The 22,578-nt window shown below is 43.1% G+C and overlaps 1 protein-coding gene across 2 annotated transcripts in view; it reads right to left on the reverse strand.

The window, feature by feature from the left end:
- Nucleotides 1-2,269: 2,269 nt before the first annotated feature.
- Nucleotides 2,270-22,578, reverse strand: part of mxi1 (max interactor 1, dimerization protein) — a 31,426-nt gene continuing 11,117 nt past the window's right edge. For both annotated transcript variants that reach the window (XM_033623934.2, XM_033623935.2), the window contains exons 4-6: nt 6,087-6,201; nt 3,899-4,097; nt 2,270-3,359 (exon numbers count right to left, since the gene is read on the reverse strand). In XM_033623934.2, the coding sequence (XP_033479825.1) occupies nt 3,196-3,359; nt 3,899-4,097; nt 6,087-6,201 (478 nt within the window). In that variant the 3' untranslated portion in view covers nt 2,270-3,195. The remainder of the gene's footprint in view (nt 3,360-3,898; nt 4,098-6,086; nt 6,202-22,578) is intronic.

Raw genomic sequence — 22,578 nt, forward strand, 5'->3', positions numbered from 1 at the left:
GATCAGAGCAGTTAGCCACATGAGACAACACAATGAGTGCCAGACAGTTTTCACACATTTCAGTGATAAACAACAAAACCCAACACTATCAGAGTTGCCCCAATGCAGTAAAACATATACTGTACTCCGAGCAGGGGAAAACATTAGGATGTGATCCAGGTCCGCACGAGGAGTGGAATTCAATTACTGTCAAACATGGGACCTCTTTTTTCTTTCCTGTCAGCAGTGCAGGTTCATAAAACCAACATATGAAGACGAAAACAAAACAAAAAAGAGTTGAAGGTTAATAACTTAAACAGGGGAAGAATAAATGTAAACTGTCCCTCAGAGAGAGAGAGATGAAGAGAGAGGACACTGAGGTGTTCTGAGGTGGTTTTGGCATTTTTTTTTTTTTTAAATAATCAAGCACCAGAAGTGGTGACTTTCTGATTCAGTGCCAAGTCCAACAACCTCAACGTAGCTCCGCTGAGAGCTTACATGTCAAACTCTACACCTTAATGATGTCCTTCAGAGAACCCAAAGGATTTGTTCTTTTATGTCGAGTTTTTTTTTCTTTAAATCCTCAGTCGGAGGCATTGAATTGTAAATGTAAGACACATTTTGTCAACTAAAACACAAGTCTAATAGAGACTACAATCCTCTTAATAGAGGAAAGTGGAGTTTTAGACCCCTGTTATTGTGTAGTAGCTGGCTCAATATCTGCCAGTAAAGTCTTGGCTATCGATAAACCTTGTGCAGAGATGACCCCCCTCCGTCAGCACAGACCCAAAAACAACCCAGACAGGAGAACTTATCAACAAGATGGCGAATGTTTCACCTTGAAGGCTGGTTATGGAGGGAAGCCATTTTGTCTGTCTTATTGTTTTAGATCTGCATTTATCCTCACAGGCTGTTGTCAGGGGGGTCGGCTCCGGACAAGGCTGGTGACTCTAAACAGGCGAGGCTCAGCACTAGGAGCAGCTTAGGGGCCAATTACATTTCAAGTGTCCATTGAGTTAAACATCAGAAAAAAAGAAACAAAATGGCTACATTTCTTTACCCCTCCCACCCTCCCCACCCCAAAAAAAAAAAGCCATAAAATATACAATTCTTAAAATAAGGAATGAGGAATAAGCATCAAAAAGAGGAGTAAAATAAGACAGAACCAAAATAAGTTAACTTCTTTTTCCCCGTTTGCTTGTGTTCTTTGAGGGATTGAGAAATAAATATCTTAAAAGGGAGGTTGTTGTTATTTTCTTTCACATACAAAAGGTTCCATGTAAGCTCCATGAGAGAAAATGATAGTGGAAAAGAAAAAATAAAAACAGTGGTTGAAGTGCAATTCTTAATGCCAGTGGAGTTGGGATGGCGAACATTGACATCATACAACCCGTTTTCTCCTTCCCACACTTCAGGCTTTCCCTCCACAGATCACCTGACCACCAGTGGAATGCCACATAGAGCTTATTCCCCCCCCCCCGAATTCATGAACATTATAAACAAGAGAAAAAAAATAAATAAAAGAGTGCCACACAAACTCAGCGTTCTCCCACAGAAGTCATAATGGGTCCGCTTTTCTTTTCTGCAACTGGGAAGTTGTTCTGTTTTTTTCTTATAATCGCTTTGAAAAGTAACTTTTCTTCTCTGTCAGCGCAGCAACAGAATGAGTAACTTTTAAAAGTTTCCACCAGCAAACCGAACAAAGTGATAGTGTCCATGCCACATCCACTGCCAACTCTGAAGAGGATAAAATCGTTCCAAAAATGTAATTTAAAATGCACAATAAACACAGGTCAAACAGCAACAGAGGCAATAGTTCTATCCATGAGCTCTAACTTTTTTTTAAACTCCTTTTTAACGTTTAATTCATTAAGCTATTTGTATGTACAAAATAAGAAAAGAAATTTGCTTTTTGGACGGTCACACAGTCTTTAGGGGAGAAGAGAGAAAAAATAAACGGGAAGGAGTTCAAACTGACGAGACAAAAAGGACTACAAGAGTTATTGCTTGTTACTGCTGGAGACAGGATGGACATCTATTCCAAAGTTTGTTGTCCTTTGAACTTTTTCCTTGTTGCTGTTGTTGATTTTTTTTTTATTGTATTTTTTTTTTTTTTTACCTCTTGGTTTGTGCCGTTTCTATGGACAGCTCTAAAGTAGGCAAGTGCAGGATAGCTTTTTGTAGCTGCTTGTCGAGGGGAGAGAAACCAAAACAGAAAACACACACACAAGTTACAATTTCCACTCTTTGAAAATGCACTGAGCACCCACATTCGACAGGAATGTTGTTGTTTTTCCCTCCATTTTTTTTTCTTTTTTTTTTTTTGGTTGTTTTCCTCGGTGCTTGGTTGGAAACAATCACTGTAGACACACTTTGTTTTGCTTTACAAGCTTCGCGGTGGTGGATCTGATCTGCTTCCCCGTTGGTTTGTTTCACAATAGCACCAGTTTGAGTGTCCGAGCTTCTGTGGTGTCGAGCAGAGGATATGAAAATAAACAATAAGACGGGGGTTAAATGCAGGGATGATGGGACGTTAGTCACGCTCAAGCTGTGTTGATATGGCAAAGTTCACCCACAGTCTTGATGACAGTCCAGATTAGATGTGCTCCCGTTTATCCAGGCCCAACACCAGAACGTTAAGAAGGGATACACAGGACAAGCTCAACACACACACACGTATGTACACACACACACACACACACCACAGGAGAGAGAACCAAACAGAAACTCTGAATTTTTTCAATATCCTACGAATTTAAGTGCATTTTGGATCAAATCAGGGGTTGTGTTTCTTTAAAAAAATTCAGACACTTCGTTCATTTCAATTGTGTGGGTTTAAAATTGAAGATGTTGAACAATTTTAAATCAATCAAGTCTCTGATCTCCCACTGAAAGAAAATTAAAATCAGTTGGCAGTTTCACGTCTGTGTTTGGGTCCCTGGTATCGGTGTTGGTCGGGGCGGCTCAAAGTTCAGGAGTGAGGAAAAGCTCTCAGTGGAGCTCCTCAAACAGCAGCGCAGGATGGAGGTGGGGGGGGCAACTAAAGGAGCTGGAGCTGCTGAGAGGCAGGAACGACGGGGACGCCATTAGCTGGGGGGCGTGACCGTCGTCTGAGGTGACTGGGTGTGTGTACATAGGCATGGCTGGATGGACAAACGAACGGGAGGGCAGGCGGGTTTGGCGGGCAGGTGGTGGTGGCCGTAGTGGTGCGGGGCTCTAGGAGGAGAAGGCAAGTTTGACACTACAGGAGGAGTAGCCCTCGTCGCTGGCCATGCTCTGCAAGCTGCTGTGGTCGTCCAGGTCGCTGGTGCTGGCTGTGCTCACACTGTCCAGCTCTCCATGGGAGAACTCCGTGCTTTCCACGTCCACCTCGATCTCCTCTGCAGCCGAGGACAGAGAGATGAATGGAGAGAGGGCAGAGAGAAAGAGACAAAACTCTTTAGTGGACAACACATTAGTGTGGGGATAATGAGATTTGCTTTAAGGATAATGCAGGGGATATTCTTTATTTTTTCTTAGTCGACAAATTCTGCAATAAAAACAACACCAGCACTGCTACACAATACTTTATAACATCATTTACATCACTATATTGCAGCGGTCCATGTAAATAAATGAGTATCCTGTTAACTTGAGTTTCACTTGGTTGAACCGGGATGGAACCAGATCAGAATGACATAAAGTAATAATACTTCACCTAACCAAAGTTTACTTCAAACCTTTCGAGATGTATTTACTTCTTACACCTCTGTCCAGGTATTTGAATTGATTATTTTCACCTCATTTCACATACAGTCCCAGAGGGGCTCTGACCGGTACAACCTTAATGTGGTAATATTAGCCCGAGAGCAGATGGATGGTTTGATGGCCTTGTAGTTGCCAAATTAAAATCCTGTTTAAAGACTGCGGCCTCACGCACCTTGGTCAGAGTCAGAGCGGTCGGAGCAGAGGGTGGAGCCCACACTATCCATGCGTATCCTCTCCCCCTCCCCTGGGCTGCTCTGGGCTGCAGCACTGCTGCCGCCCCTCAGCAGCTCCAGTTGGCGCTGGAGGTGTCTCTGCTCCCGCTCCAGGGACTCCAGCTGGTATTGGCTCTTCCTGTCTGCCTCTTCAAGTTTCTGGTCAGGAGAAAGAAAAGGAGGAGGCAGATAATAGGTTAATTGTGTGTGGGGATCAGGGTGACATGAGAATGTATAGATAAAGTTCAAGTGTTTAAGAGTAAAGGACAGCCAGATAAAATCATGTTGAGAAAGAAAAGTGAGACACAAGAAGAGTAGATGGCTGCACACATCGATCGTGACACTGAAGAAATATAGAGGAGATAAGAGTGTGAGAAGAAAAGCTGGTAGAACCGCTTAAGCAACAGTGCCTAGATACAGAAGAAATGGATGTTGTTAGACTATAAAGAAATTCCTTTCATATAAAAGGCTGTCAGAATACAAGCGGCACAAAACAAACAGCACCTGTTTTAGCATTCAGCACCAAACTCGCCGTGTCCCTTGGCCCTTCTCCTGCCAGCTCTGAAACCCCACGATAATTTCCCTCACCTGCCTTGTTTACACCATATCACCTCCTTTACCCGCTGCCTCTTTCCGCCTTGTGCCATGACAATATAAGCGAGGGCCGTGGCAGGGACTGATACAGCCATGTGCTGTGCTCTAACCTTGTAGCCTTATGTCACGGTCACCGACAGTGACGAGCGTGACTCCCGGCGACGGACCAAAACAATGGGCCATCAATAAGAGATGGAGAGACTCAAGTTGACAGCAGCAGAAGTGCAGAGTGATGACGGCAGTAGTGGGAGGGGGGCCACGACAACAATATCAGCTTTATGCTTCTCAGTTACGTGAGTGCACGCTACTGCAGGCCTTTCCCATGCAGACTGCTCAATCTCTGCCAGTCACATGCCTGTTTTTTTAAGTGGACTGGAAATCGTGAAGCAGGATGTCTTAACGTGTTATATGCTCTGGCAGGGAAGTTATCGCCAGTGACCAGCTGAATGCTGGCTACATTTTGGCTGAAGTTTGTTTGCATGAGCCAATTTTTAATGCTGTGGTAAATGTATTAAATTTACACATCTAGATTTGGATGGAATTATTCATGGATGTACTTCAGGTCTACCCTTCATTGGATTTATTCTGTTTACACCATTTACACATTCATAAACTAAAGTGAGCCATACAAGTGTTACAGGTCCTGTATGTGACATTCAGAGCATTAATATAGCAGCAAACTAGTGTTTGCTCTGTAAAGATATGGTGCATTAATGACGTCCTGGGCAAAGAATGAAGTCACGCTACCTGTGTGTGTGCTGTAATCTGACCTTTGCTGTAGTTTGTTGTGGTTAACTGTTAATGCATGTGTGTATCTTACTTGCTAGCTCATCACCACCGCTTTGCACTGCACTCATACAATAATTACAGCTGATATCGGGACGGCATCATGTAAGTGTAGTGCCCACTCTCTGGTTTCCTGATTAACACCTTTAGCTGTGTCAGCACTGTTGTTGTTGATTAGCTCTGTTTATGGAGTTAGCACCGTTAGCTGCAAGCCGCCAGTTCAGCCTCATCCATGTTGAGAACCATGTGCAGATATCTCATATGCTGTGAATTTCACATACAGCCCCTTTAAGGGTTTTGAAATTAAAACAGCTAGTCGTTGAAAATTGCAATAAAAATGCACACTGCTGTCACTAAGCAAATGTAGTCAGGTTCCCCTCAAATACATTTGTGCCACGGCCTCCCTGCCCCTGCAGCAACACAAATAAATTACGTATCAAGAGTGATCCCAGCAGACGGTAGTTGAATCTGGCAGCAAAGGTCAAAACAAACACAATCCAAGCAGGGATTTATTTATTGTTATGGCAGTGCATGTTAGTGTATTTGTATCAGCCTATCGTTCTGATCTCATTTGAGCAATAAATACATTGTTGTTTTGTTTTCATCTTTGCTCTGTTTGGTTGCAGAATACTTCATATTTTTATTTCTTTGGGGTCAAATGTGTTTCAGACTCGAACACTGCTCTGTTTTGCTTGCTTCACTTCCTTCTTTCGCCCTGTGGTTCATATTTACGTGTCATCAGCTCTCTGTGGGCTAATCATCCCGTACCTTTATGTGTGCTTTGGCTTTGTTGAGCAGGCCCAGGGTGGTGTGGCGGTTGCAGTCGGGTCCAAGGGGTATGAGGGCCTTCAACCTCTCGAGACACAGCCGCAGGTGAGCTCGTCTGCGGAGAAAAGACAGAAACGGTGTGAAAAATGAAAAACGAAAATGTGATCTGTATTGCAACCTTATATCAATGGTCAGGAGGTTTCTTAAGGGAAATTTCACTCTAAACACTGTTTAAACCAGCTGCCCCCTGTGTTATTCAGTCGATTTCTTTTATTTTCTGATGCATAGATTACAGGTTAACACAGACGTTAAGATGTTTACATGACTTTACACCAATCCCTAAAAAAACCCCAACGTATTCACATCCGTTGATAGTATTTGCTGAGCATCTGTGGATTTTCTTCTAAAAGACCTGCACTTCAGCACCTAATGCAAGCAGCATTCTGTCGTCTTGGTATGCAGGCTCATTAGAAGACATTGTATTCTTTGTGAGGATCCAACAGCTGCAGACCTGCCTCATGTATTGTAAATCCCCAGCTTATCGTTCATCAACACTGCAGGTTACATATGATTCACTTCCCACATAATCCTCTGCAGGTATTTCTTGCACCCAGCTTTAGTTACCCTTCTCGCCTACATTACAAACAAGTCTTAGCTGAAAGGGGGGGGGGGGGGGGGGGGGGGGGGGCGGCAGGGAGGAAAGGTGTAATGGCATTTCCTAGACCCTGCTTGGCTCATACGCTCCATCATTCTGACAGTCCCTTATTCTGTGACTGCAGACAGGCCAGGGGTACTATCTATCCTGCTAATGGCTCCGAGTTGAGAGGTAAAGAGTGATAATTGTGGTTATAACACAATCAGCGCTCCATTAGCGGGAGCTGCCCTTTCAGCTCGCCTGAAGGGAAAAGTGGAGAGACATTAAGAATCAGTGGACTCAGCGGAGCCACCCAGGACCTCAGGAACTATCTCTGGGGGGAGCCCAGAGGAGACAAGCCCAGGGGACTGGAGCAGGAATTCACTGCACTGATTACGCCGGGCCAGACTGCTCTCTGCTATGCTCTGCTGCTTTAAGACTGGTGGAGACATGTGAGCATTGGCTAGAGTATATCCGACTGTGTGCATGTCAGCGTGTGTGTGTGTGTGTGTGTGTGTGTGAGGAGGCGAGGTTCAGCTATGCGTGGATAGTGCTACCGATAAGAACAGGAGAGAAGAGCAAGCCATTACACCAGTACAGTATGCGTGAGTGTGTGGTGCTTAAACTACGTGAACGAGACAAGTGCTGCATGTCTGGGGAGTTAAAGAGGAGGTGTCCTGATTCCGTCTGTTGTGCTATACCTTGATGATGTCACAAGACACACGTTTTCAACCTGGGACTTGGTAACGATGATGAGTCCGGCTCAGGTCATCTGTGTGTGTAATCACTTTTATCCACAGGAGGGAGCAGAGTCCACCTTTGCTCTTTAGCTGTGAAACGTCTATCTGTGTTTGCCTCATCTGAACCCCGACACACACATGCACACTCTCAGTCACACACAGATATCAGCTGGCAATTAATCACTTTCTACTCTTTCTACAGCAGCCTGAGGGGGATACACACAGCTCCACCTGGGAGACGTCTAGGACACACTACAGAGCAGACAACATGGCAGAATATCTGTCTCAGTAATTTCAATTCTGATAATTTTTTTCAACACTGCGATTATACTTGATCATGAGGAAACCAGGCATTAAGTGCATACTGCTAACCATTTTCAAATTAAGTAGGCCATGTACATGGAATGTTTAAACAGCTGATAGGCCAATAAATAATTTATTGTGCAGCTGGAGCTGAAGAGCTGACACAAATATAATTTCACGTTACGTGCAAGAACAAACATGTACTTGCTGCTGAGCGTCCCGTTTTTAATCCGTAAAATGTGTGTAACACTCATGCATGAGTAAGGACATCTTGTGCGCTCTTACTTTTTCCTTAGTCACAAACATTTTTTCCACTGACAGGGGCGAGGGAGTGCCTGATATAGAGGGCTGCGAGGACAGAACAGAACTAGACACACTGGTCATGTGTGGGCCCGTATGTCCGTCTAGCCTGTCAGGCGTCGAGCTAACAAACTCCAGACACCGGAGACCACCATCTTCTCCTCGACTCCCATCGAGATTAAAACAACCATCTCAGCAGACAACCTCAGATAACCCCCACTTACAGCCACTCCTGTCCTTCCCCATCCTCCCCCTCTCCCCTTCTCTCTGACCCAGCTGACATGATGAATGTACAGAGGAAGCAGAGGGGCACGCTGACCGCACAGGCTCCACAGAATATCACCATCTAACTCTGGCTATGACCGAAATATCCCATTATGGTACTTAGGACTAAGACTTCGATTAGTGAGTGCAGTGTGAGGCGTCACTTGTCGGGCTGCTGAATCACCACTTTTTGCCGAGTCAGTGTCAAACCACAAACACCTTTTCACACCCATATGATGATGATGAGGAGGAGGGGGCAGAGGAGGAGTCTGCCATGCTGTCATCCTCTTCAGCACTTTGAGTCCTAGTTTTGTCCTTTTCACAGCAACATTCTGCACCGTGTGACCACATGCTACTGGGTTGGCGGCTACTGATAGGCAGACATGTGAGACGTCTGCGTGACATATTGTCCTAATCTCTGGGTGCATGACGTGCTCTGCTGTGGAGCACTCTGATAACTACAGGAGCCCCCGAAAAGCATAAGAGTGAGTGACGGAGGAACAGAGTGTGACTGTGAGGGAAGGAGAAGAGAGAGTGTGTACTAGAGTGTAATTCACTGCCATCACGTCGGGCTGCCTGGCAATGGGAAGTCAAACAACTGGAACTCTTATTCTCAGCTGGCTAGTATTTCAGAAATCACTCTGGGAGAAAAACGATTATGTCCTCAGAGCTGCAGGCAAAACTAAAGATAATGGCAGAGACTGGTTTATCATGTTAGTCTCCACCAGCACTATCTCTAGCTGTGTCACTTAGGGGTTAAAGGTCATAAGTTACTAGTTACTGGTGATGCCCCCAAGACAGGGCCCTAATCCCTGAAAAGGCTTGTATATCATGTCAACCCACGGCCAAAGAGCTTAAGCCATTTGCAGCTTACGATATGAGTGGCGGCTTGTGACCATAAATACCTGCGTGCTGCAGCCAGAATCTCTCTCTGCCTCTGCCCTCTTGTAGCCACGTAACACAGCAACAGAGCCTACTGTTTCCCCAGTTCTTAAAAAAGGCTGGTGCTAGTTACATAAACTGCAATGGATTTACTGTGCAGCCCCATAACTCCACGTCCTCAGCTGCTAAAGCTAAGGATTGGTCAAGTAAACTTAATAGGAAGGATGTGACATCACAGGTCAGCAGGCAGTGTCAGTAGGTTGCTGTTAATGTGGGTGAATTTGACCTCATTTTCATCAGGGGTGAAACTGCTCTCCTGAGGGTAGTACTCTCTAGTGATTAGGACTACATATATTATTTTTTAACTGTTATTGCGATGTCAACTTATGACATATTCACATTGCAAAAGACATTTTGTGATGTGTAACTCTACTTACTGATTTTTTTTTAGTTAGCTGAAAGAAAGTATCAGCAGAAAACTGCACTTAAAAATGTATCTTTTCTTTTCCGTGTATATTTGACATGAGCCCAACTGACCGGGCCGGGTTCGGAGAAATATTATATTATATACAAATGATTTTCAGGTTTGGCCGCCTTGATGTTGTGCTTCATGTTCTTTTTAGTAAAAATATAGTGTAAAAATAAATAAAAATGATGTCTGTGTTGGGCTGCTTCTTGTTCAGTGCTGAGGTTTGTTATTTACATGACAAAGCATGAACAGAACACAAAGGCTATTTCAACTGTTCTTTTCTTCAACTTACATTAACTGTGTCATGGATGGTTTGGTTGGAAAATACAAAAACAGAATGTCAGGTTCAGGACAGACTCAGTTACTACTCTTCCAGACTCAGGTTGGTTCAGACAGATGTTCAATTGTTTTAGTTCAACAAGTAATTTGTTGTATTTTAGCAGTATACCATGCAGGCCTACTAGTTAAAGATCCAAAAGCAAAAACAGCTATATTGATAGTTAGCCATGTTTAGCTCCATATTACAATCATTTAGACTAAAAAAAAAATCATAGATGCAATGATTATAAAAAGCCAAGTTCACATACGAAACAACTAAAAAGCAATCACACCTTCAAGTTCTGAAAATAATCAACTGCAGCAAAACAACAAAAATCAAAATCAAAAGTCACAACTGCAATGAATGACAGGATCTCTATGATAACAGACAGTGTGGAAAACATCAGTACATAAACACAACATAAAGTGAGATATCACTAATGCAGACTAATAGTGAAAGCTATAGCTTTGCCCCTCAGTATTTCCAGTGTCTAATGAATGGCACAGTGAGCCATTGCCTGAACGGGGATCTCTTCATCTGTGGCGGATTACATAACACGTGGCCAGTTGCTACCAGGACCTGTGCTCCAAACTGTCACGCACAGCAGGGAGATCAAATCCCTCGCTGACAATAAGACAACACAGGCAGAAAAGCCTTGTTTTGCCTTGTATTTTGTGGTGGGAGATTCCTGGGAAGGAAGCGAATATAATAGCATGTTTCACTTTGTTTTTGTTTGGTTTGTCTTTTTTTTTTTTTCGTTTTGCTGCCTTGCGGGTATACCTAAGCTAACAGCTGCTTTTGAAATCCCACGCTCTCTCTGGTAGTGAGACAGTGAGCTTCTGTGAACTAGAGTCTTAATGCAGATCGATTCATAATGTTACTGGCTATTCAAAGGAAACCACATCTAAAGCCAATCTCCCACGAGTTCACAGGAGTTGCCTGGAACTTAAAGTGTAAATGTGTGTGGATTGTAACAGCATTCATAAAAGAACTATAGAGACGGGGAGCTTTTAGTTTCCACTTGTTAATGAAGATGGTCATTTCATTTTCATACTTCTACACAATCAAGTCTGAATCAATGGTGACTTAGTTCAGACATGACCCTGAAACATTATGAAATTATTTTGAAATAAGGGCGAAGCATGCATTTCAATAGGCACATTGCAAGTATAATTCCATCATTCGCTAAAATTTCAGCAAAAACAGACCAAGGTAAAAATGTCTTCTAAAAAATAAAGAAGCTGATTTAATACCCTGCTATGCACAATCAAAAATAGAAGATTTAAAGTGTGCAAAATCCTAAAGGCACGACCTGCAGGCTCGCCACAGACACAGCCAGCCTTCCCTTTCCTCCTGAGACAATGAGACGCTTCCACTTCACCAGTGTGTTGTGTGTGTGCATGTGTGTCTCTTTCATGCTTGTGTGTGTGTGCTCCTGTGACTTGTGTTCCTGATGGGCCCCAGATGGGTACGCAGGCAGGCAGCTCTGCCTTTTGGCTTTGACATGTGAGCAAGCAGCCAGCCGGCCCCTGGTCACTGCACCACACCTTTCCTCCTCATCCACCCTCCTCTCTCATCCCGGGCCCCCCCCTGAATCACGTGCAGAAAGACCTGCCCTTTTCTCCCAAATTCGACTACTTTCAGTCTCCTTTCCTTGCTGCAGTTCAGCCGAATTCAAACGCAAAGCCCTGCCTCATTTGTAAGTTTAAGTAACACTGGGAAACATTTATACTAAAACAAATCCGTCGTCATCTCTGTACCGCTCTTCATCTCACTGTGAGCGGGTTCAGTCGTTCTTGAAATGCGTCAAACTGCCTCCAATGTGATTGAAGCAGAGTCCTTTTTAAAGAAGCACTTTGAAGCTCTCCCTGTTGGTATGGGAGAGCTGCCCACCACAGCTCTTACAGAACCTACGCACATCATATGTACATCTCTCTCTCTCTCTCTCGTCAGTACAACGAACAACAGCTCTACTGCACTCAACCTCCCTCGTCCTTGTATCATCTCATGCGCACAAGCAGAGTGCATGTGCCTTTGGACAGGCGCTGAAGGGCGTACGTACACACACACACACACACCCCTCTGTGTGCATACATGCACACACATATCTGATATCTCTGTAGTCAAAAACTAGTGTCAGACAAATAGCCCCTTAAATTTCTGTGTGACGTGAAACAAGTGTAGTGGCAGCAACAAGCTGCAATTCCATCAAGACAACAAGAGCAATCAGCACAGTAGTGTCTTGAAAATATTCCAGTGACTCTAGTAGGATAATGCTAGAGACAATTGTGAGGGTATTGTTAACACCCTTAGTCTTGCTGAAATACCAAAACATAGACTGTCTTGTCTTTTACATTGTTAAACAAACATTTTCTCGCATGACTTCATGATGAACCCAGAATCCAAACAGGAGAAAATTCTTAATGAATTAAAATCACGGGGGTCCATGTTTAACAACAGCAAAACTACATCAAAATATCCATTTACAAACTCTCACACAACTCGTACAGTATAATTCAAGTCTAAATTTATCCAGTTGTAAACTCAGTTCTTCTTAAGAACATGCATTTTCTCTTAAACCTTACTATTTAAAACCCCTCCACATAAACAGTCTGACACACGCGGACGAGTAAGCAGACTAAGCTTGCTCAGGTTTGCTTCTCATGGATTCGTCATTCACCATGGAGGCATGCGAGAACAACAAAGTTTCCTTCATGAATTCAAGGTAACACAGGGTAAGTAATTGATTATACGAATAATCATTTTGTGGGTGAAGTATTCCTTTAAACTGCATAACAGGTCTTTCCAACCACAGGAGGTTCTCCCACAAGCAATAAAAAAAAGAAAGAAACTCAGGAACTTCAACTGTATCGTAACTGCAGGAGCCGCATTCAATTTTTAAGCTGGGCTGTAGCCTAGTTGTTGTCCACTAAATGCCTGCTGCTGCCAGGTCAAACACAAGCCTCCAGACTGCAACAACTTATTCAGCCTGTAAGCAAGCACTATGAGTCTCTGATATTAATATGGGTATGGGAAATACTTACTTAGTAAGACACTAAATGTAGCCAATATCCTAAAAAATAAGTAAGAAAAACAACATTGAAATGTGCAAACTTATTTCTCAAACCAAGCCATGTGTTTTTATCCATTATCAACAATTTGCCAATTGGCACATGAATACACATGAGGACCTTATAGTCTCTGAGTTAGCTCCTGAGACACTTTGGTTTTTGAAGTTCTATATTTTGTGATGCTAACAACATCTAATCTTCCAGTATTTTCCTTTCTTATCCTGTTTTTAATAGGGCACACATCATCTGAATTTCCTTTTTGTTTTGCAGTGATGTTATTTTCAAGGTACTTCTTTTGACCAAATTACACAAAATATCATTTCACTTGCATCCTGCCACTTTGAAGACAATACTTGATGGCAATTAGGGAGCCATCCAGACATTTTTTCTGTCTTTTCTTTGTTGCTTACACAAACTAAAAGCCTCAATTGATTATCTCATGTGTCCGTTAAACAGACTGAAATTTGTGCAGATCTAATGCATGGCGTTTTCTGTGCGCAGTGAGTATTGAGAGGGGAAGAAGCTGAGCAGACAAAAGGGAAAATACATATTCATGTAAGTGTGCTTTATGTGTGCATAAAATAAATGCCAATAAAAGAACACCTGGGCCTGAAGAGTGGCATGGACAGAGTAGGATTTTTTTCATTCTTTTCATAAACCAAAAGCAGCTGAAAACAGCACCGACAAAGCAAGCGATGGAGAAAAAAAAAATGGCTGCCCTAGATTCCAAACTTGTGAATACATAAATAATGGATAACTTCTCAGGCCATCCAAGATGTCTGACATAATTACTGGACGTGCTCTTAAAAGGGGAGGGTCAGATTTCCAGCCCAGATACCAGTCAATACACTTCTCTCTGGCAAATCCCACACTCTCAAACCCATTTAACACACACACACACACACGATTTGACCTACTTCTAATACATGCAGAGGGGGAGGAAATTTGACCCTTCACCCAGTTATTACACTAATTACACATCACCAATGACCGTCTCAGCGGTAAATCTCCTAAATTGACATGCGAAAGGAAATTAAGACATCATTACACGGGCCCTCTTAGGGGAAAAAAAAAAATAAAAACTTGGCTTCGTGAGGGAGTTCTATTGTTCATCCTCTGCCTTACTCTTCTTTGAGTGTCAGGGCTCATTTAAAGCAGCCGCAAATCATGATTCTCAGCAATGTCAAAGATTATTGGAGTGATTAGAGTATTTTGTAATGCAAAGCCTCATTTAAAGTAGACTAAGCCATGTCCATGGAGCACTACATCAAATCAGCAGCAAATTACCTCACTGTGTGGTGGGAGGCAATTAAATCAAACAGAAACTGTGGGCACAGATGTTTTTTCTTTCTCTGCTTTGAGCATTATTTTCCAAAACATTCCAAATCCATTATTTCATGGTTAAAAATAGTAAGCGAGACGCTGGGTTGCTCAAATGGTCCTGACCGGTTGCTAAGGCGAATCACATGTAAGGCTCCCTCTCCCAGATCATGTATAGTGGAACAACATGTGAACATGTGGCATAGTGATCCATATGCTGCAGATGGTAACATACAATATACATGGAGAGGGGGTCAACCCACATGGCAGCATATATATGAGTTACTCATGCTGCTTTGCTATGTGACTGTAGGAATTGCTGCAAAATGTCGAGGACAGATGATCCCAACTCAAAAGAAATTACACCCCTGATGTTTGGTGGATTAATGGAATAAAATTCTTTAATTGCACATTTGGCGTCTTGTATGCCTGGAACATTTTCAGTTAATTTTGTGTTCCTGGCAGTTATACAATGCAATAATTGCATTGGCTTAATTTATAGTGAAATGGAGTGCAATTGTTTGACCAGGAGAATTAACTTGAAATGTACATTGACACCATCTCTAAAGTAACTGGACGAGACACTTTGCCTGCTAGATTTATACAAGATAGTGCCAGCATAACAGCAAAAATACTGATGCATATTTTGAAACTTGCTATACACATGAAAAGTTCCCAAATGATCTAAAAATAGCCAGTTGTTCCTCTGCATTAAAAAGAGAGTGAAACCCAACTTAGCAATTATAGGTCTGGGTCAATCTTAAACATACTTTCCAAAGTATTAAAGAGACTGGTATATAATCAACTAGAAGAAAATCGACTCAAACACAAAATACTTTTTGATTGCATAAAAATGAAGGGCGAGAAATGAACTAACACGGGTATGGTCATGTTATAGGAGGGCTTGCGATACCATTGATCATGGTATTCTTTTAATCAAATTAAAATGTATGGGCCTTAAAAACACAGCAGTACATTAGTTTAAATCCTACTTGGCAAACAGGAAACGGGTGTGTAAAGTAGATACGGCCCTGTCTACAGTTATGGAAATCACATGGGGTGCCCCAGGGCTCCATTTTGGGACAATTGTTGTTTTTAATCTATGTAAATGATACGCTGGTAGCAGTGACATCTAAAATGATGCTTCACACAGACGATTCTGCCTTACTGGTATCCAGTAAGGGCACCAGAGTAATATAGGAAACTGTGTAGAGAACTGTCGCTAGTAAGAGACTGGTTGATTGACAACAAATTATCTTTACATTTGGGAAAGACAGAGTCCATTCTATTTGGCACTAAACACAAGTAAACGAAAAGCAAAGCAATTAAGGTACAGTGTGAAGGAATTATTATTGAATCCAAAACTCTCTCTCTCCATCAGTCAGTCTTTGAGGACTGAAATTGCAGCAACAATCTTCTCTAAAACTGCACAAAAGTTGAAGTTTTTTATCATTACACCCATTTTTTAAATACTGAAGTGAAGAAACTTTTAGTTGCCTTGTTAATCCCGTACCACTTCGACTATGCTTGCGCCACATGGTATAGTGGGCCTTCCCAGAAGTGTAAAAACAAAATGCAGGTGCAGAATAATACAGAATACAGAATAATGTAATCAGATACATACTCAATGCTCCTCCTAAGATACATACAGTATAAGACCCGTAGAAAAAAACAAGTTGGATACTTATTTGTTGAAGTTTGAGTTTAACGACTGAGACTTAACCATATGTATGAAATAATGTTTAAAAAGCAAACTATCAAACTGACATGGTTGGAAGACAACAAAATTGCAACACAAGAACAAGCATTATGCCATGCACTGTTCCTTGTGTAAAGCAAGAAGCTCATTTTTCTATACTGGTATCTCCCTATGGAATAACCTGTCCCCGCTTATTAAACAAAGTCAAACAAAGACATTTTTTAAAACAAAAGTTAAGGTGGAGGGTTGATGGATCACCTTTATGGCAGACAATTCAAAAGTAAACCATAAATGTGGAGTTGCAAAGGAGGCAAGTAGGTTTATGATGTAATTGGTTTGTTTGCAATGATGTTTTTGTGTTTCTATGTACTGTTTGCTTTTTCCACTTTGGAAATAAATGTTTTTAGAAATGCCTTCAAGTGCTATCCTCTGGAATTTTCCTGTCATCATACTCCTTTGAGTTGTTAAAAAATTCAAATCAAATCAATAATGTCCTATATGCACTGTAGCCCACACAAAAAGCTTTTATAGCGCAACAAAAACAACACACACAACAAACTACAGGAAACACAACGGCTCTCTATGTTTGCTCACCACCTTTGTTAACTGGATCGCTGAGTTTACACAAAGAGCAGGGCTGTTTTTTCTGCTAAAGATGCCTCTTCTAGGATTCTCTGTTTTTTATGCCCCCTATGGGGGGTGGGGTCGTTCTCCCTCTCTCACATGACTGCTGTCGGGTTGCAGCCAAGGTCACATGTTTACCCATACAGACAGTGGCACCTGACTGAGTGTTTTTTTTTTAATAGGGGAAACTACCACTCACTAGGTTGACTGCTGGAACAGTCATCAAAGAGCCAACAGCCTGGCTGCAAAATTGGCGCCTGACTATGAGCTTTAGCCAACTACAGCTTTATTATCTGAGCTATAAATGGCAGGTTCAGGAAATGACAAATGCAGATGGAGACAAGCTTATATGTAGAACAGGTTTGGATTAGGATGGTGAAATCATTATTCTGGGTCTCCTTAATGCTGACAACTTTGTGAATGATTTATGATTTGACAGATGGTTCTGGCATTAGCCCATGCATAGCACATGATGTTTTACTCACATTTTAGTGTCATTAATGCCCACTGGACAGAGTGTTGGACTGTGCCACTAACTGTTAATGAGGCTGGTCTGGTCCATGAATCTAATTTTATTTTCAATTACAATTTTGGATTCAAATGACTACAAGGAACATTCCGTTTTGTGACATATATGCAGCACACCTCTTTCCTTTAGAGCAGTGCTCTTTCACCATTCCCTAAAAGCCTGTACTCACTCTCAGCCAGGCTGTGGGATGTCAAGTTCACCTCAAGCCAGATTGTCAGCTGAATTATATTTAAACTTGAAATAAATCCACTGTTAAACAGAAAAGTTTTTTTAAGTTGACAAATTGCATGATGTTTCCAAAGTCAAATAAATAATTGTGATCATAATACTGACCATGATTTCTGCAATAATCGAGCAGCCTTAATGGGACCTTAACACTAACCTATGGGACTTTAAATGACATCCTCATTACTGTGGCCAAGATAAGCAACTACTTGCACTGTACATTTAAGCTGGTGTGGTGTAAGTTTGCCCTTAAGCAATGGTAGGCTTTCTATTTTCTGACCGACTGATGCTTCCCTCATCTCCTTTATAAAACACGGACAGATGGGATGGATGCAGAGAGTCAGTGCGAGAAAGACAGGGTGAGATATATACAGAGTGGGGGAGGAAGGGGAGTGTTCCGTCTGTGTAATCTGCCCAGAAACTAGCCATGGCCACAAACGAGAGCCAGTCTGTCAGGAGTTCCGCTGGGTTTACCAATGGCAAGCAACTAAAATCCGCTTGCTTGTTTCAAGTTCTGACTCAGATTTCTTGCATCAATACCGCATGTTTAGCCAAATACTATGAAATACTAGAAAACACATGAAAGACGCACATGCTTTGTGTTGAGCACATTCATCCGACGTGCCACGAGTGCGTTTACTTTATGCATGAGTGACACCAGTGGAAATTTAACCCCTAACCCTGACAGATAAAGACCTATGCCCCACTCACGAAGCTACAATGGACACAGCACTCATGAACTAAGCCAAAAGTACGTCCTTTGTTTTGACAGTGACAGCGGGTAAGTGTTTTGTGTCTATTTCAACTGTATGGGCTAGAAAAGATCTGTTTATCTCAACGTCTTCCACCTGACAGTGAACATGAAATGAGCAAGAAACAAGGACATGGAACTTTGTGTCTATTGATAGAAACGCACTCAAACAATAGCAGCTCGAAGAAAATATTCTAACTCGGGTGCCGTCTTCCCTGAGGGGTATGATAGCCAGTGGCCCACGTCCTAACGGTTCTATCGTCCGTTGAGGGTTTTACTACACTGTCCACACTGACAGCCAATTGTTAAGTTTGACAAACAGGGCTGAGGAATGAGGGGAATGCTCATCTGCCTCCCACACACAGCAACCGCCTTCTCGTTTGAGAAATTAAACAATTATTAACAAGTCTTGGGATTCCATAGGAACTACGCTGAATGGTGACCCATATTCTGGTTAGATTGCAGGGAACGACAAAAAGAAATGCAGAGGGGGTGAAAATGCATTGCTGCATGTGGGTGGGTGGGAAAAGGGACTTTGATATTTCTGAGCATGCAAGCAGTTGTGACCTCAATCCCAAAAAAGAGATTCAGTGTGTGTGGAGGAGAGAGAGAGAGACAGTCTTTCCGATTGGCAGTAAAGCTCACTGTAAAAACGCATATGGATTCAGGGCTGAAACCGCACTGGAAACTGGGGACAATAAAATGCAAATGGGACTCCAGAAATCAATTTGGCCCGCGGGAACCCACCCCACCTCTGCTCAACCAATCCTAAGGCCACAAGTGGTAAATAAAGCGAAACGCAGTTGATTACTAGGCAGACCAATGCTGCTGTCACACTAAACCTGCTGAAGCCACTCCAAGCCACAAACAGCATCCGCTATGCATAGCAACAGTGCAGAGGAGGGATGGGGGACAGATTGGGATAAAGTGGAAACAGAGGAGACAGAGATGAAGCAAACAACAGTGGAGTTTGAAAGAAGAGAGATAAAAGAATAGTGCAGAAAATTTGCCCTCTTTAAGCAGCAGCCACAGACATAAACACGTGATCACACTCATGTACACACGCACACACACGTGCAGAGTTCATCGGAGTAGAGAGGGAGCAAGGGGGGGATGCGCTAGCTGTGCGGTGGGGCCAAGAGACTCTGGGGCTGAAGCCCATCACTAACACACGGATTAGTTCACACGTGCACACTGCCTTTTAATCTGCTCCACTGACAAAGGTTGGAGGAGAGAGAGGGGAAAGAAAGAAGGCAAGAGACAAAGAGATGGAGTTGAGGAAAGAGATGGCCATAGAAACAGAGCGAGAGAAGAGGAGGGAGGAAGAGAAAGGTGGATGGATTTCGTGGGACAGAGGGGAAAAGAGATGGAGGAGGGGGCATGCCTTTGGGTGTACTGTACAAGAACCACTTAAAAGTAAGGTAATGTAATCAATACACTTGTCTTTGGCAAATGCCCCAAATCCTTCTAAAACACACACATATGGATCATGTGACCGGACTTTAGCCCTGTGTGACTCGAGGGGTAAGGGCAGAGGCTTTGGATTAAAACTCCAATATAGCCTGGCTCCTAAAATGGGCCTGGTGTAAAGCCTGGGAGATCCAGCCAGATGTTGGCTATGGGGGGGTGGGAGGGGAGTGGGTGGTTGGTAGATGTGTGTGGGGAGGGGGTTGCCCTGTAAGACCACATCCACTTTACAGCTGTGGGTGTGTTTTAATACATCCAATAGAAGGCCAGGATAGGAGCACAATCCAAATATTCTACATCAGCCTTTAATGCGCAAATACACATTCACATGTCCAAACATTCTGAGGCACACACTTTCTCACTTACCTAAGTTAAACTCACTAACTTATCTTGCAAAGTCACTTCACAAAGCTGGCACATATTTGCTCCGATGGGGTGTGACGTTAGTTCTCAACACAGAAATGGCAAATAGTGACATTCAGCATACGCACTGATGATGAGAAAGGATGTGAGATAGCTGATACAGGAGTCAGGGGTGGGGACTTCTCACACTGCTTCTTCATCTCACAGCTCTCATTGGTGAAAAGCTAACCTCTATGATTGGTCAGAAGGCAGTGGTGTTTCCCCCTTTTTCCCCAGCTGTATGGCTAAAAATAGAAGCCATGGTCAGATTTAGCCTAATTGAGTCTGTCTTGTGTCTTTAGCAAGCATTCTATTTTCCCCTCTTTCTATCTCCACCTCTCACTCACTCTCTCCTTCCCTCCTTAAGGTACAAATTAAGTTAGCTCTGCTGCTAACATGACAAGCTGCTCCAGGAAGAAGGAAGGACAACAGGAGCATTTCTTCCAGGAACAGCATGTAACCACAGCCTCATCCATTTGGCCCAAAGTGGGCTTATCAACAAGCCCGACACAATGTTGTTAATGGAACAGGTTGAACAGCACAGTATGTGGGAGGAACTAAACACTTTGCAGAATACTGCAGCACAGCCTGGACATGCAGTCCTCTATTTCAAGTTGATTAATTTGAACACCTACAAACAAATCACTGAAGATGTTCCCATTTCAGTCACACAAAAATTAAAACAAGCCTGTACAGCCCGGGTTCAAGCTCTGCTGACTAAGCCCATATGCCCATCCGGCCTTGTTGCTTTTGGTTACACTGTCCTTCCACAGAATGCTGCGTGGATGCACTTTTGCACAACAAGAAGGCGCCAAGAAAACACGAGTCAAGGGTCAGAAGAGCAAGATAAGCCCAGAGTGATGGGTGAGCCTTCAAGTGCTGACATCCAATCCCCTGTGTGGAGCCCTACTTTACACCTGTCTGCAGAACATCTGTGTGGGGATGGCTTCTGAGGATGTGAGGCAAAACAATGGTGACCTCTAATTTTACACTGTCTTCTACCATCTGACAGCAAGCCACTGGGAATGCTAGGATATGCCCACAGAACTGTACGGGTCTGCAGTCTTTGCTTTTAAGTTCTCACTAGGCACTTTTCAAGTAGCTGCTATCAATCTCAAATTAAAGCATTTGACACTGAAACAACAGAGCAAATAAAAAAAATCTCTGACTGTCTCTCTGTTGATGCTACTCCATATAATTTGCTACAAAAACTGCAATATATCAAGCTCAGCTGTCTTTACTAGGAAGTCTCTGTCGCAGCTGCAGGAAGTGTTGAGCTTATATTAACAGTGAACATTTAAAAAGGTCTGCTCATTTCTATTTTATTTCATCCTTTAGCAGTGCTCTGTCCCCCCTGATGCTTGTGTGTTTCCCCCCAAATAGGCGTATTAGGAAGTGAGAAAACTGGGTGTATTTGATCTACACTGTTTCTCTTTAGGGGTATGGATTTTTCAATTTCTTGATGTTAAAGGCAAGTGCCTCTCTTAATAAGGTATGTGACTGGCCCCCTGAGAGAGCAAATTCAAAAAAAAGAACCTTTTACTGTCAGAAACCTGGCAACCCAGTATGTAGGTGTGATTGAAAGGGAAATCAATGCAGGGTAATTCACTCCTCCTCAACCTCAACTCAGAGCTACACACCCACACGACACAAGTGAAAATGCAAGTACGTTGAAGTGAGTTGGTGCTTTCCTGTGGTGAAGTACATGGCTTAAACAAGGAAGTACATCTTAAACAAGGAACTTTCACTATCGTATGAGCCGACTTAACTTTAGGGGAAGGATACGACCTCATAACAGCTGGGCACCTGCTACACTGGTTGGTAGAGGAAGCAGACTCGTAGCCACAGCCACAATTTGTCACCATCAGACTGTTTGTGGTTACTAGTACTACCCTGATACTGACTCATGTCTCATTGTGTTAATTACAGGTCGGAAATGCTCACTGTGCGCACGCTGACACAGTGGGAGTGTGGATCAGGCTTGCGTGATGCTCACGGCTTCCCTTAGTCAGGTGTGTTTGACCTATCCCTCTACTCATCCCATCAGCCTGTCAATTACTTCCTCGTCCTCTGACACTGTTGTTAGCTAAGCCAAAGCCAAGGTAGGCTATTAAGGACTAGCACCGGGTGGGGGGGGGGGGGGGGGGGGGGCGTGCCCCAGCACGTGCGTGTGCTCTAGCTGGGCTCACCAGACCAAAGATCAAGTCCCTTAAGCTGCTTTTCTGAGCCAAGAAAAGCTTACAAGTCGTCACGTTGGTCAGAACAAATGGTCCCAGTTTTAGGCCCTGCAGCAGGGCCTGAGAATAGGCTGCACTCACTGGGCAGACAACAGAAAGACTGGTGAAGCAGTTTGGCTTTCTTCGTGGAGCATCAGGACAGCCAGAGAAAATGTAGCCCAGGCTTATTCATGTTTGACTGCTCATCCAACCCCAAAGGCTGGAACAACAGTGCTGAGTCTATAGCCCACTGGTTAAAAAGAATGGAAATACATGA

This window comes from Epinephelus lanceolatus, chromosome 3 (genome assembly GCF_041903045.1).
Source record: "Epinephelus lanceolatus isolate andai-2023 chromosome 3, ASM4190304v1, whole genome shotgun sequence".
NCBI classification, from domain to species: Eukaryota; Metazoa; Chordata; class Actinopteri; order Perciformes; family Serranidae; genus Epinephelus; species Epinephelus lanceolatus.